We start from the raw sequence: 13,868 nt of genomic DNA, 5'->3' as shown, positions 1-13,868 counted from the left end.
AGTGCAGGAAAAAAAAAGTAGAATATGCTGCATTTTTTCTGCACAGAGCTGTACTGAAACGCACCAGACCAGAGTGTGGCGTGAACAGTAAGCAAAAACGCATCTGGAACGCATCCGGAGTGCACTTTTGTGGTGTGAACTGGCACTTAGGGTTACATAAGAAAGTGCTGTCACAATTATACCAAAGCAAACTAAAGACTTTGTTAATAGGGATAAGGAGGATCATTTTGGCAAAGATAGATTTGCCACTCACTAAATATCGCTAAAGGGGTAACGTCATAGAACGTGGTAACTTCAGCACAGTGACTTGGTGGTTAGCACTTCTGTCTTGCAGCAATGGGGTCCTTGCTTTGAATCCTAGTCAGAACTGTATCTGCCAGGAGTTTTCATGTTCTCCCTCCACCTTCATGGGTTTCCTCCAAGTACTTCAGTTTTCTCCCATACTCTAAAGACATGCTGGTAAATGAATTGGCTCCTGTCTAATTTAGCTCTATTATATGTATTCAGGTAAGAGGCCTAATGCTAGCCATACATGGAACAAAATTCAGCTGGTTCCACAGGGTTCCATCAATTGACTTGGGTACAACTGGCCTATCAGATTTTTTACATGCGATTATTACCGGTGGCTATACCCGCTAGCAGTAATTATTGTGTTCTGCTGGCCAGAGGCTCCCTGCGCCCCCCTCCCACTGGTAGTACACAATAGCATTGCGGCAGGCATTCCCCCATCAACACTGACTGTGTTGATGGGGAAATGGAGCAATTTTGTTTTCCTTCCACATGTGGATACTTAATCAAATACAAAGAATACTTAATGAATTGCTATTTGTGTGCAGTCACTTCAAATTTATTGTAATTTTGATTTGCTGTATGTTTTTGTTTCCAAAAATAAAAACATACACTAAGGAGGCCAATGAAGGGACATTTTTCTGGCTCAAAAACAGGTCCGGAATAGTTGAAAGGAGCTGCTATAGCCATCAGGAACCATTTTAAGATCATTGCATCTTTAAAAAAAACAAAAAAACACTTTCACCTTTCCCTTGATCCAGTCCAGTTAAAATTTTGTGCGGAGCTGACATCACTGTTTCTCTTACCCTATTTGTTAACTGACAGTTTGGCCATTCTCCCTCAGCCCAGCTAGAGTATCAGATTTTTGCCCTGGTTTCAGGCAGGTGATAAAGCCGAAGAATTGTCAGATCTTTGTAGAGTCTTATTGTCAAATGACGCTGGAAAGTGTTTGAATGGAACAAGGGTAGAAATTGGAACTTTCTTGTAAGATAAATGAGACACAAACTGAGAATGAGTACAAAGGCTGTTTAGGGAGGGTTCCATACAGGTCCTTAATTTTCCTTCCTATGAAGTGCATGTAGATCTTTGTAGATTTTCTGAATTATGAGCATTGCCCCATAGCTGATGCCTCTGATCTCTCCATAGATTCCTGTAATTCGGACTGCATACGGAAGAGGGCGGAACAGAAGCTGCATGCTGCTGTCAGGACACTGAGGAAGTCAATAAACAGGCAGCAGTTTTACATCCAGTTTTCTGGCATGGAGTATGAGGTGGCTCAGAAACCAGCAAAGAGCTTGGAGAATCAGGAGGTGTGCAGCGCCGGGCAGGTCCTACAGGATGGGAAATGCGGTATTAATATATCTTTTACTTGTAGATGAGAGCCCAGAATGGATAATTTAATGAAGCAGATAATAATCAGCTAAGTGTATTGTGTGGCTGGGCTTTTATACCGTGTGAAGTGTAGATTTAGTATGTGCAACAAGCCTGACAGTGGGTCATGTGACACTTAGGTGAGATTTCAGTTGTACATTCAAAGTCTTGCAGAGATTCATACCATTTTCTCAAGGCCCAATTTGTGTACAATATACTCTAAGCTTTATTATTTCTTCCATTATTACTATCATCATTCTGCTACTTAAATCCACTATGCTGGCTATACATTTGGGTATTGTACTGGCTGAATTTTGTCACAAATGCCCAGTGGGACCAGAAGAACAGTAAATAAACTAAAAAAAAAAAAAAATACAATTTGTAAATTTTGAGGCTTAGTGCTGCCCCTTGAACACAGCTGTCCCAGGCACTGGGCCACAAGTGCTATTGTGGAAAATATAGCCTCAAACGTTTTAACCAGATTTTAATTCAAGTTTTGGGCAGCCTGCTTCCACAGATTGGATCAAAACTAAAAAGCAACCAAAGCCACTGTTAGGTTGACTTTATCCATTTCCATTTGAAATCAAAAGCTGGTTTAAAGTAATTGCTAGATAATTGCATGGTGGCATAATTCGCACAAGAGATATGCACCAATCAGCCATACCATTATGACCACTGACAGGTAAAGTGAATAACATTGATTATCTTGTTAAATTACATCTGAAAGTGCGTGGGATATACAAGGCAGCAAGTGAGCAATGTTGTCCCTGAAATTGATGTGTTGAAAGCAGAAAAAAAATGGACAAGCTTAATGGTTTGAGCAACTCTTACAAATGGGTCAGAGCAATCAAAAAACTGCAGCTCTTTTGCGATGTTCCTGGTCTGCAGTGGACAGGACCTACCAAGAATGATCCAAGGAAGGAAAATTGGGGAACTGGTGACAGGGTCATGGGCAGCTGAGGCTCATTGATGCACATGAGGAGCAAAGGCTAGTCCATGTAGTCTGATCCTCCAATAGAAGAGCTATTGTAGCTCAAAGTATGGGGCTTCATAGCTGCAGATCGGCCAGGGTGCCAATGCTGACCTGTGTCCACATCCAGAAGTGCCTAAAAGTGGGCATGTGAGCAACAGAATTGGAGCATGGAGCAATGGAAAAAGGTGCCTTTAAGGTATTGACTTGGCCTCCAAATTCTATAAATCTCAATCCAGTCGAGCATCTGTGGAATGTGCTGGAAAAACAAGGCAGATCAATGGAGACCGCACCTTGCTAATTACAGGAGTTAAGGGATCTGCTACTGATGGGTTGCTGCCAGATACCACATCATTCCTTCAGAGGTCTAGTGGAGTCTTTGACAAATGAGGTGCCTGACCCCTGCCCTTTTTACCAACTCATGACAAAGGACCAGCCAATCTTACACCATGCTGTCACATTACAATGCCACTCTCAGCTGCACCATGCACAAAAATTTTTCATCCTGTGGGACCACAATCTAAGTGCCAACAGGCTGAGAGCGATTGTCACTGGGTTAAGTTACCTAAGTAATTAACCCTTTAAACACCACCACCGCCTTTTTACCGAGAAGGGGGAAACTCACAATCTTAGTAATAACTATGATTTTAGCATAAACATCTGAAACACACACTGTCACCACAGACCGGTATATTCAGAGGATAATTATATTCAGTAGCACTTTTCAAGAGACAGGGATTCTTTAGTTTGCATTAGAAGCCTTAGAGACAGGTTTAACACTTTTTAAAATAGGGTTTAATGATGAAAAGATCAAAGTGGTGGAAATAAAATATTTACAGAAAGAAGATGTTACAAAGAAATAAAGAAACAACAAAGCAATAGAGAAATAAAAAGGAGGTGAAAATGGAGAATACTTGCAAAGTCCTGGTTTTATCAGAATTCAGTCCACGAGTAAGGTGTTATCGGCTCTCATAACTTGACAGATGTTCCTTCGTTGATGGTGAAAGGAGAGCTAGTCAACAGGTCTTGTCATTCCTTTTTCTGTGCTATCAAAGGGGTGTTGACAGGGGCGGACTGACCACTCATAGGGCCCCCGGGCAATAGGGGATCATGGGGCCCCTGTGTCCTTGCCCACATTCAAATCACACCCAAAAAAGCCTAGGAAAGGTACCAGGGACATCTCATGGGGCCCCCTACTGATCTCGGGCAGTGCCCGAGTTCCCCAATGGTCAGTTTATAGCACAAAAAAATAAAAAACGCACAGGCGATCAAATACCACCAGAAGAAAGCTCAATTCATGGGAAAAAAGGACGTAAATTTAATTTGGGTGCAGCATTGCATGACCGCGCAATTGTCAGTTAAATTAATGCAGCGCCGTAACGCAAAAAATGGCCTGGTCAGGAAGGGGGGTAAATTCTCAGGAGGGCAAGTGGTTAAAGTAGCCTCAAAATGGATGTAAATACAGGTATGGCAGTTCTCGGATATCTATTTCTCATAGAAGGGGTGTAGAGACCTAATCTACTCTGGAACCTCCTAGCATAGGAATGTTTGGGTTAATGGTACCCAATAACTGCGGGAGGTAAATATGTTTATATTCTGACTGTGCTGTAATGATTTCATGAGTTATGAGATATGCTTAAGTATTAGAATCTTGGCTGATAAACCGTATATCAGGAATGTGTATTCCAGTATGGCATTTATGACCCAAGGTTTGTTAGGTCTCCAGATCTCTCATGCTTGTGAGAGTGACAGTTTTATTAGGGTTTTCAGACTGGAATGGGGGATTGGGCTAATGGAAAGATCTGGGTGTCTGATCAATGGACGGATAACAAGGGCCTGCATGCATTAACAGTTTGTGTGTTGTATAAGCTGAAGGACAGAGGGGAGGTGGAATGGTCACGGAACTATGTCATCCTGAGTCAAGATGGCATAGGAGACTTGTGACATGACAAAATGGTTGCTACACACGCAGCTATTCATGTGCCCAGTACGAATGACTGTTACAGAATCCATTCCCTTAAGGATCAAGGCTGTTTTGGTAGCAAAAGGAGGGGGGGGGGGTTCTCAGTATTAAGGTGGTCTTGTTATGGTGGGTGGTCATAATGTTATGGCTGATCAGTGTAAGCAATGAATAATAATTAGTGTAGCAAATTTTACAGCCGAAATTGGCAAGGCCATACCCCATAGAGTTTACCATCTAAGGAACGTAACTGTGTTTGCATTTCCTTTCAGTGACTTGTGGCGTGGGAACATACTACAGTGGTGAGAGCAATCAATGTGTGCCCTGTCTGCCAGGAACATACCAGGACACAGAGGGGCAGCTGTCATGTGAGCCTTGCCCAAGTAACGATGGCTTGGGCATTGCTGGGGCAAGAAATGTCTCACAATGTGGAGGTAAGCGATGAAAGGTCTTTAAACTTAATAGACCCTTTTACTTTGCCTGTTCAGGGAACTGTGACAGTAGTGGCTAATTACCTACCTGCCAGCATTGTATACTCATGGATCTGCACTCCCTTGCCCCCCCTCTCAATGCAGAAGTCAACCCTGGGTAAGCATTGGTGTTGGAAGTTGTTAGAACTAACTGAGGTGGATGATGTCTGTGCCATTCTGAATGTGACAATGCTCAAACGATTCGCTGCTCAGGCCTAAGCACTGTCAAACAAAAGGTCACAGAATCCTCTTTCTAGTAGAACAGTGGAGTGGGCAGGCAGCAAAGTAGCATGTAGTAATATTAGTGAGCACAATTTTCTGGGGACCAAGTGGCACTGGCCTAAAGTGTGAGAGATGTACTACATAATCTTTTATTTTTTTTGTCCTGACATACAAATTAAAAGTCTAGCAATTATATGGTTTCTCTGCTTTAGATAATACCTTTGTAAAGTACCCCCAATTTTTAGATGAAGTTGGTTTGAATGTCCATGGTGCTGTCATTTGAGTGAATATTTATGTGCACTGGACACTATAATTGTGAATAAATTTTTACATAGCCATGAGATAATTTATAAGACTGCAGTTTTCTTGTTCTGTAGGACAGTGTGCTCCTGGACATTACTCCGTGGATGGTTTTAAACCTTGCAAGGCTTGTCCACTGGGCACATATCAACCAGACGCTGGGCGCACAGTCTGTTTTCCATGTGGAGGTGGATTAGTGACTAAATATGAAAGTGCACTTTCATTCCAAGATTGTGAGACAAAAGGTGAGCAAATTGACAGAAATTGTATCATCCGCCCTGTTTTGTGAAGAAAGCATTTAAAGGGTAACTCCACTTTGGTGGGAAAGAAACAAATAAAAAAGTAAAATAGCATATACTGTACAGTTGCTACACAAGTCATATTGTAATTGAATGTTGTTAAAAAATTACCTTTGCCTTTTCAATATGCAGGGCTGCAATTTTCTGTAAGATTTAATGCAAAATGGCAGTCTGGGGGCATTCCATACACAATTGGAAATTTAATTTTCCGCTTGTGTGATTGGCTCACTGATTTTCCCAGAAGTCTGCACAAAAATGCAAGTCAGATTTTAGGCATTTAATTTTTGGCGAGATACTCCTAGGGGTTAGTCACCTCTAAAGGAATGCAGACTCTGCATCTCCTCATTAGAACACTGCAAGTGCATCAGCTGATTAATAATAAAAAAGTCACTCCCATTCAGATTCACTCTACAGACAACAAACGGCTTTTTCCTCAGAGCAGAAACAGGTAGGGCTCTGCAGCAAAGTTTGTTAAGACATTTTCAATGTACATTGACAAATTATTGAGGTGCATACAATAAATGACAGAAGAAATGAACAAGCGATGGATAAAAACCAAAGAGCAGCTAGCATGAAAGGCAAACCTCAAAAACCTCCGTAGTAAGTATATACATAAAACATGCAGCGCTAATAAAAACTAAAGATAAAGGCATGTATCACACCATCAGGGTCATTAGGGTACCAGGGAAAAGCAATCTTCTCACCAGCAGGAGGAGCCAGTCTCCCGGTACCCTACGGCTGCCGTAGGGTTCCGGGAGTCGGAGCGGCCGCGTTCAGCAGCACTTAGCAGTCTACAGTCCTCCTGCCTGGGTGGCTCATTACTCCCGATCCCCTCCCCTTCAAGGCATACCCTGATGACCTGGTGGCTGCTACACTAATGGTGAGACTGACTCCTCCTGCTGGTGAGAAGATTGCTTTTCCCTGGAGACCCTGATGGTGTGATACCTGCCTACCTGACGCTGGCCAGATGACCCCCACTGTGTTCCAGTTCCTAGATGTGGATGACCAGGAGTTGGTTATGTATTACTCAAACGCGCATTAAATTGCGCTTTCTGGTTAGTGCAATCTATACTCATCACCTTATAAGGAACACGGTCACAGAGTGTCACCAGTTTTCATTACTCTGCCTTGAGAGTTTTCATCGTTATCACTGTGCACTTTATAATGCTGATTCTGGACATTTGCACTTGTCACTATTGATTACGCCATTGAGCGTCATTTATTCCATTATATTCTCATTACTATTTAGTCACTTATCCCTCTATGTAGAGGACCGAGTTTTTATGAGTTTGTTGGTTGATTTTTATGATTTTTATGCTTCATTTATCTTTAGTTTTTATTAGCACTGCATGTTTTATGTATATACTTATTGAGGTGCATAATTGCTTCAAAAACATACATCATTATATGAAATCTATAACAGTTTTGTGCTTCATTTCTTTATTTTTAATGTTTAGGACTGAAAAACTTTTCACCCCATAACATCACAGTAGTACTAACCCCATAACATCACATGCAGTGTCCAGGAGGTAGGCTTTAAACCTGGGCACCATGCAGCATATGCTGTTTTAGGTTTGTGATAGGGGCGTGCTCCCAGCACAGAGCCTGGGCTCTCACCCAGGGTTCAGGTCTCCTACTAATGATCGGGGCGCAGGACTCCAAGATCACTGTGATAGCTTCTGATTGGCTGTCACAGTGATCAGTCGCTGTGCAGCCCACCTATGTGTTTTCTTTCTCTTTTGAATCTAGAGAAAGATACATGATACCTACTGTATCTTTCTCTCCTTGCCAGGAAGAACGATGTAAACAAAAGTATGTAAAAAAATAATAAAAAGAAAGAAAAAGTAGCTAGATAAAGGCTTGATAGAGGGTCTGTATCAGGGTTAGTGTTAGGGTCAAGGTCAGTATATTTTAGGTAGGATTTTAAAAAATTGCTTTTTTTTTTAAATTAGTGTCAGTATGCATTTTCTTTTTTTCATCTTACCTAAAACACACTATTGTTTATGGGCTCTACTATGGCTACAAACAAACTAACATACACATATGTGGTATTGCTGCGATCTTGGGAGCAGGAGAATTTATTTGGGTTGTTCTTTGGTGCTTGGCTATAGTAGTAGTAAGAAATATACAGCAAAATTTTAAAAAATATATTTTTTTTTTACTGTTTTGGGCCACTTTTTCTTTGATAATAGAAAAAAAAAAAAAGTAGATATCCATTGCCATTTACCACCAAATGAAAGCCCAAACAACGTATACTCTACTTAGATGCATAAAGTAGTTGCAATGAAAAATATAGATTTACTAACGCATGTTAAGATTGCAAAATTGGGTCTGGGCATTAAGATTTATTTTACTCTCGGTCGTGAGGGGGTTAAAAAGTTTTTGTCAAGTAATTATGAAAAAAATAGTGCATACGAATATTTTGTATTCTCCTTTTGAGCCATTAGCTGAAGCCTTGGGTTCATTTTCATATTTTCCAGAGACAACCTTTGCTTCATGGATGTAAAAAGACATTTATTCAGAAGAGTGAATAGGTCAGAGCAGTTGCTTACCCTTTACCAGAGTCCAGACCTTCACTAAAAAACAGAGCCTAAAAGCAGACAGCATTTCCTGTGCTTTCTCTTTAGCTAACCCAGAGTGCTGCATAGCAGTCAGTCAGGAGGACTTGAGTTTGTCTGGCTGCTTTCAAGATCTGCATAGTTCCTGAAGAAGCTGCACACAACCTGCAGAGAGTAATGTCACTGCCATTGCTAGGTGGTTTTGCAGGACAGCTGCAGCAGGCCTTGGACAGTAGTCAATAGGACCATCACTGGGCTAATAGCATGGGCATTTTAACAGGCAGGCTGTGCTCAGCATAACAGGGGTGCTGCAGGCTGTCTAAATAGTAGTGGTAGAGCTAAGTTGGCTGAGCCAAGCTGGGCACTGAGCTCCTCTCTGAGAATACGAAGTCTCGCCGATAGCTCAGTCAGTGGCAAATGATTGAGTTTTCTGCCAGAAAGCTGGAGTAGCTAATGAGGTGCAGTCAGGTGGTGCCTGATAGCTGGTCAGGTAGTCCTCTATGGGACCATTAATGCACCAGTATATTTTATTTATTTTACTAGCCTGACAATGAACAGAAGATTTATTGGTTGGTACCTCTAAGGCTAATATATGCTACTTGCCTGGCTGTCTTACTGACCATCTGGCCTCAATACATAAGTCAGATAACAGGTTTGCAGAAAAGGAGCTCTGATCTGTATACTCATTAAAGTTGGCTGTGTGGCTTCATGATGATTCCACAAGAAACAGTAGTACATGATATCAATCAACACACAAACACCACACTAATGAGGTACTGTGATCTAAAAATTATAATGACACCAAAACCCCATCCAAATAAACCAATGAAAAGTGTAAAAATAATTTTCATAATCAACAATCTTCAAATGAGTACAAATCATTGCTGTCGCTTTAAATAAATAGATGTAAACCAATATCCCACATTCACAATAATTGAATATGAAGTAGCACTGTGATAAATCAATACTGTGCATTCAAATACAATAAAGTGTCTTTAAATGTCCATCTTGCAGCAATATTGATTCCAGTGACCTCACACCTACAAACATCCACCACTGCTCTTCTGTGACACCAATTGCATGATAATCCGTGATTCGTACCAGATGATATTGGCTCTCAAACAAATGATTGACAAATGCGCTTGTTGTAAATAAATATGTGGCTCCAAATATGTCACTCCATCGCCATCTTGTAACAATGGCTCAGATTACCCATATGAAGGAAGAAAAATGCCTCAGATTGTATAATTTTGCTCAAACACAAATATTTATTGCCATCAATTAAAATACTGCTCACAAGCGAAATATATAATATGCTTTAACATAAATGCCCATACAAGTAACCAGCGTCTGCTACCGGGATCTTCATATCGTCTCACCTCATATCGTGACTACTGCCACGTCACGTTCAGTGGGGTCCTGACGTAACTTCCGGTTGCCACGTGGTGCACCCTTAAGACTATTCATCTGTCAACTTTGTTAAAAGGGATGTCCGCAGCAAACGGCACCTCCCTATATATATTCCCACCCGAAGAAATTAACCCCTATTTTTCCACTAAGCTATAGGCTGCGGATCAGTGCAGTGCTCCCCCCCCCCCCCCCCCCTTCCCCAGTAGCCATACACAGGGAAAACATCACATACAAATACAAATCCTCTTCAAATATACATCACATAATGATCCCTTAATACAAAAATTGATTACCCCAAAATATTATTAGTGCATGATAGTGTTATGGGGATGCACAGTTCCTCAGTATAAAGGTGACATCATGTCATTCCTCTCTGCAGCCTCCAATCCAGAAATGATATGTTACCTTGTAAAACGTTGATGGTTTTGCAGAAGGCTTTAAAAACATATGTCATGCAGGGCAAAGCAACAGGCTGACTTATTTTTTCTGTACTCCCCTGCTGCTCCTGTAGAAAGTATTTCCAGGTATGGGGGAGCATGTAACTCACTCCCCTTTTCCTTTGTGACAGCCCTGGTATTTAGTGATTGGCCCAGCTCTGTCACATGGGGACAGGTAAATTGTTCACATCCTTTAATATTATGACTATACAGGTCTTCACAGGTTTATGTAAAGGCCTCGCCAACACAGAAAAAAGGTCACTTAATATAATGTGAACAAGCCCCAAATAGGAATATAGTTAAAACAATTCTGTAAAATGTCATTATTAGTGAATCTCTTTTTGGCAGTACACTGCTCCCCTGGACATTTCTACAATTCTACAACGCACAGATGTATCAGATGTCCTATTGGAACCTACCAGCCTGAGTTTGGACAGAATTACTGTATCACCTGCCCAGGAAATACCAGCACTGACTTTGATGGTTCAACCAATGTAACACACTGCAAAAGTAGGTGTGAATTTGCTACATATTAACATATAAAAGCATTGTAACAGAGTGGTAAAGATGATGCCTTGTAGCAAACGGCAAATTCCCTGCATTGTGCAACATTTTAGAAGAAAAGATTATTATAGGTGCATAGCGCTCATAAGAGCACCCCTAAACTGGAATTTACAGCAGGTTACCATTGTTAGTCCTCATGCACACTGGACGTTTTTACAGCTGCTGTTTTTGGCTTTTGATGTTTTCTTCTACAGCCAGTAAACCCCCCAGCATGTTGTCTTATGTATCCATTTACACATAGACTGTAATCAACGTTTTTTGGCAGGGACGTTTATTGGCTGGAAAAAAAAAACCCAGGACTAGTCGGTTTCTCATAGAGTTTTTCATCTGTAAAAACGCTCTAATGCTGAAAGACACGACAAAAGTGGCAAACCAGCGTTTTGTTTACTTTTTTTGACTAAAAAAAAATTTTTTGAGGGGCAATACTAAAAAAAAACACTGAAAAACTCACGTTTTTAACGTGACTTTACACAGCTAACGTTATCAGCGTTATTAAAACGCCCAGTGTGCATGGTGTCTTAGAAAACTGGACGTTTTGTCTTGTAGACTCGTAAATATGGAATTACTCAGAAGTTTTTCAGATAAATTTTATTTAAATAGTACTACATTGCAGATTATGAATAATATATATTTTCAGCCATTACTTGGTTTGCAATTTCTAGTCATCAAGTGAACCTGGAAATAATGTTTGTAATGCTTATTTAACATGCTTGCAGTAATAGTGCAGTAATCAAATAGAGAAAAATCCTTTGGCACTTGTATTCTTATCACTCTTAGTCTTAGTAAAGCCTAAAGCATATCTAAACTCAAAAACAATATACAGTGAGGAACAGGGTGTTCAAATACTTATGTTCATCACTGTATGTAATATATTGCAGCTTGCTAGTCCTTAACCACTTGCCCTCCAGAGGATTTACCCCCCTTCCTGACCGGGCTGAATTTATTCTCTCTTGAGAATATGATATGTAATGGAAATGGAAAGGACATTCATTTCATTAGCATGTTGATGAAGATGAAGGGAGTAACCAGAGAATGCAAAATATAAGCATATTAAACCATTGCATCTTATATCTGGGTAGAAATTCATCTTTAGAAATGTACAAACAGACTTTACCAAAAATAGGACTTTTAAGGTACCCACTAATACCCTATTTCTACACAGCTTACAAAAATGTTTCCTTATAAACACAAAGATATAAAAAATGCTTCACAATATATTGAAGCCCCCACTCACACACTTATTGGCACTTGACTTCTTTGATTGCGTAAACTTGAAATTAGAAGTGTGTTTTTTCCATAATTGATAAAGAGCATGTTGTTATTCACAGACCAACACTGTGGAGGAGAATTGGGAGATTATACAGGTTACATTGAGTCTCCCAACTATCCCGGCGATTATCCAGCCCATGTGGAATGCATCTGGAACATCAACCCCCCTCCAAAAAGAAGAATACTTATCGTAGTACCAGAGATTTTTCTCCCAATTGAAGATGAGTGTGGAGATGTACTGGTGATGAGAAAAAGTGGTAAGTGAAAGATAAGTATTGTTTACCCCTAACAAAAATTATTTACAAGTGATGGTGGGGTGCCCTAATTTATAGCAGGTACATAGACTTCTCAATTGCAACTATAAAGAACACATGATGGTACACATAACAATACCCCCAAACCAATAACCTACACAAAAACAAAAACAAATTATATGCAAATAACAATAGCCAAGAAGTGTACATACAATATGATAATCCACTGTAAATGTTCAATATAACAATAAAGGTGGGAACCACTAAGTCATAAAGTTCAAAACAAAACTATTTGCTAAAGTGGTGGGAACCCCGTCAAACAAAATTGTTTCTTGTACAATAAGATAACCAAGGAAAATACATTCAAAATAATTGTCCAATATAGATGTCCAATATTGCTTGTGTCCGTAGTGACCCCCAGCTTCATAAACACCACGTCTTCTGCCACCAGTCAATCTATGCTCTCACATACACTCAGACATGTCATCAGTTCTTTATGTGCTTTCCCAGGGTATAATTCCATGCAGAGGTATAACTAGCAGCATTGCCCTTTACATAAGAGTTCTCCCTTATATTATGGTCTGTAGAATTCCTTTACATCAGAGTTCCCCTTTACACTAGACTCGAGTTCTCCTTTTCACAGTCCACAAAGTTTTCCCTTACATCAGAGTCCACAGAGTTCCACTTTACATCAGAGTCTGCAGGATTCCCCCCTACAGAGAGAACTCTGCAGACCTTGATGTAAGGGGGAATGCTACATACCATGATTTAAGGGAGATGTAAATGGGAACGCTGTGGACTGTGATGTAAAGGGGCACTCTGCAGACCCAGGTGTAAAGGGAAACTCAGATGTAAGGTGGACCCTGGTCACAAGAGCCCCCCCTTTACATCAGTCTATAGAGTTCCCCTTTGCATCAGGGTCCACAGAGTTATTCCTTACACTGTAAGAGGGAATCCTGCAGACTTTGATGTAAAGGAGACGATGTGGAAGGGAAACTTTTGGTGACCACAGTGACCCCCATAGACTCTGGCCTGGTTGGAGCTGTCACTCTGTCCTTACCTTTTCCTATTGCTCGGGTGCAAGGCAGGCTCAGTCATCATCCTCTTCTCTTTTCCTTCCAGCGCTCCTACTCCCCCTCTTAATATTACCCGCCTGTTCAGTGTAGTTTGTCTCCATTACCTGCGCCATATTGTTGAAGGCCAACTCTGCTCTGTGTGTATGGGCAGACTTCAACAAAATGCCGCTGGCAATGGAGACATCAGCTTGGTCTGAGATTGAGCTCCTGATGATGGAGAACTGATGGAGAGATGTCCTGTCCAGGTCGGAGATCCAGAATGCTGCTCCGCAGATGTTGTGCAGGATATTTATTATAGCAGCGGCTGTGTGCTGCCTTACTCCTTTTTACAGATGTCACTGTGCTTGCCCAGCTCCCGAACCCGAGCACTATTTGGCCATCTTCGCCCCCCACAGTGATGGATCGCCAGTTCCCAGTCGC

At 41.0% G+C, this 13,868-nt stretch overlaps 1 protein-coding gene across 1 annotated transcript in view; it reads left to right on the top strand.

The window, feature by feature from the left end:
* The window catches only part of SCUBE1 (signal peptide, CUB domain and EGF like domain containing 1), a 397,419-nt gene that overhangs the window by 357,010 nt on the left and 26,541 nt on the right, over positions 1 to 13,868 (top strand). Inside the window, exons 16-20 of the mRNA XM_089662778.1 lie at positions 1,435 to 1,638; positions 4,862 to 5,023; positions 5,659 to 5,826; positions 10,634 to 10,795; positions 12,178 to 12,375. Of these exons, the coding sequence (XP_089518904.1) occupies positions 1,435 to 1,638; positions 4,862 to 5,023; positions 5,659 to 5,826; positions 10,634 to 10,795; positions 12,178 to 12,375 (894 nt within the window). The remainder of the gene's footprint in view (positions 1 to 1,434; positions 1,639 to 4,861; positions 5,024 to 5,658; positions 5,827 to 10,633; positions 10,796 to 12,177; positions 12,376 to 13,868) is intronic.

The sequence above is a fragment of the Staurois parvus genome, unplaced genomic scaffold (genome assembly GCF_062004578.1).
Source record: "Staurois parvus isolate SC_StPar_1 unplaced genomic scaffold, SC_StPar_1.0 ptg001539l, whole genome shotgun sequence".
NCBI lineage: Eukaryota > Metazoa > Chordata > Amphibia > Anura > Ranidae > Staurois > Staurois parvus.
This window is presented reverse-complemented; position numbering and strand designations above follow the sequence as displayed.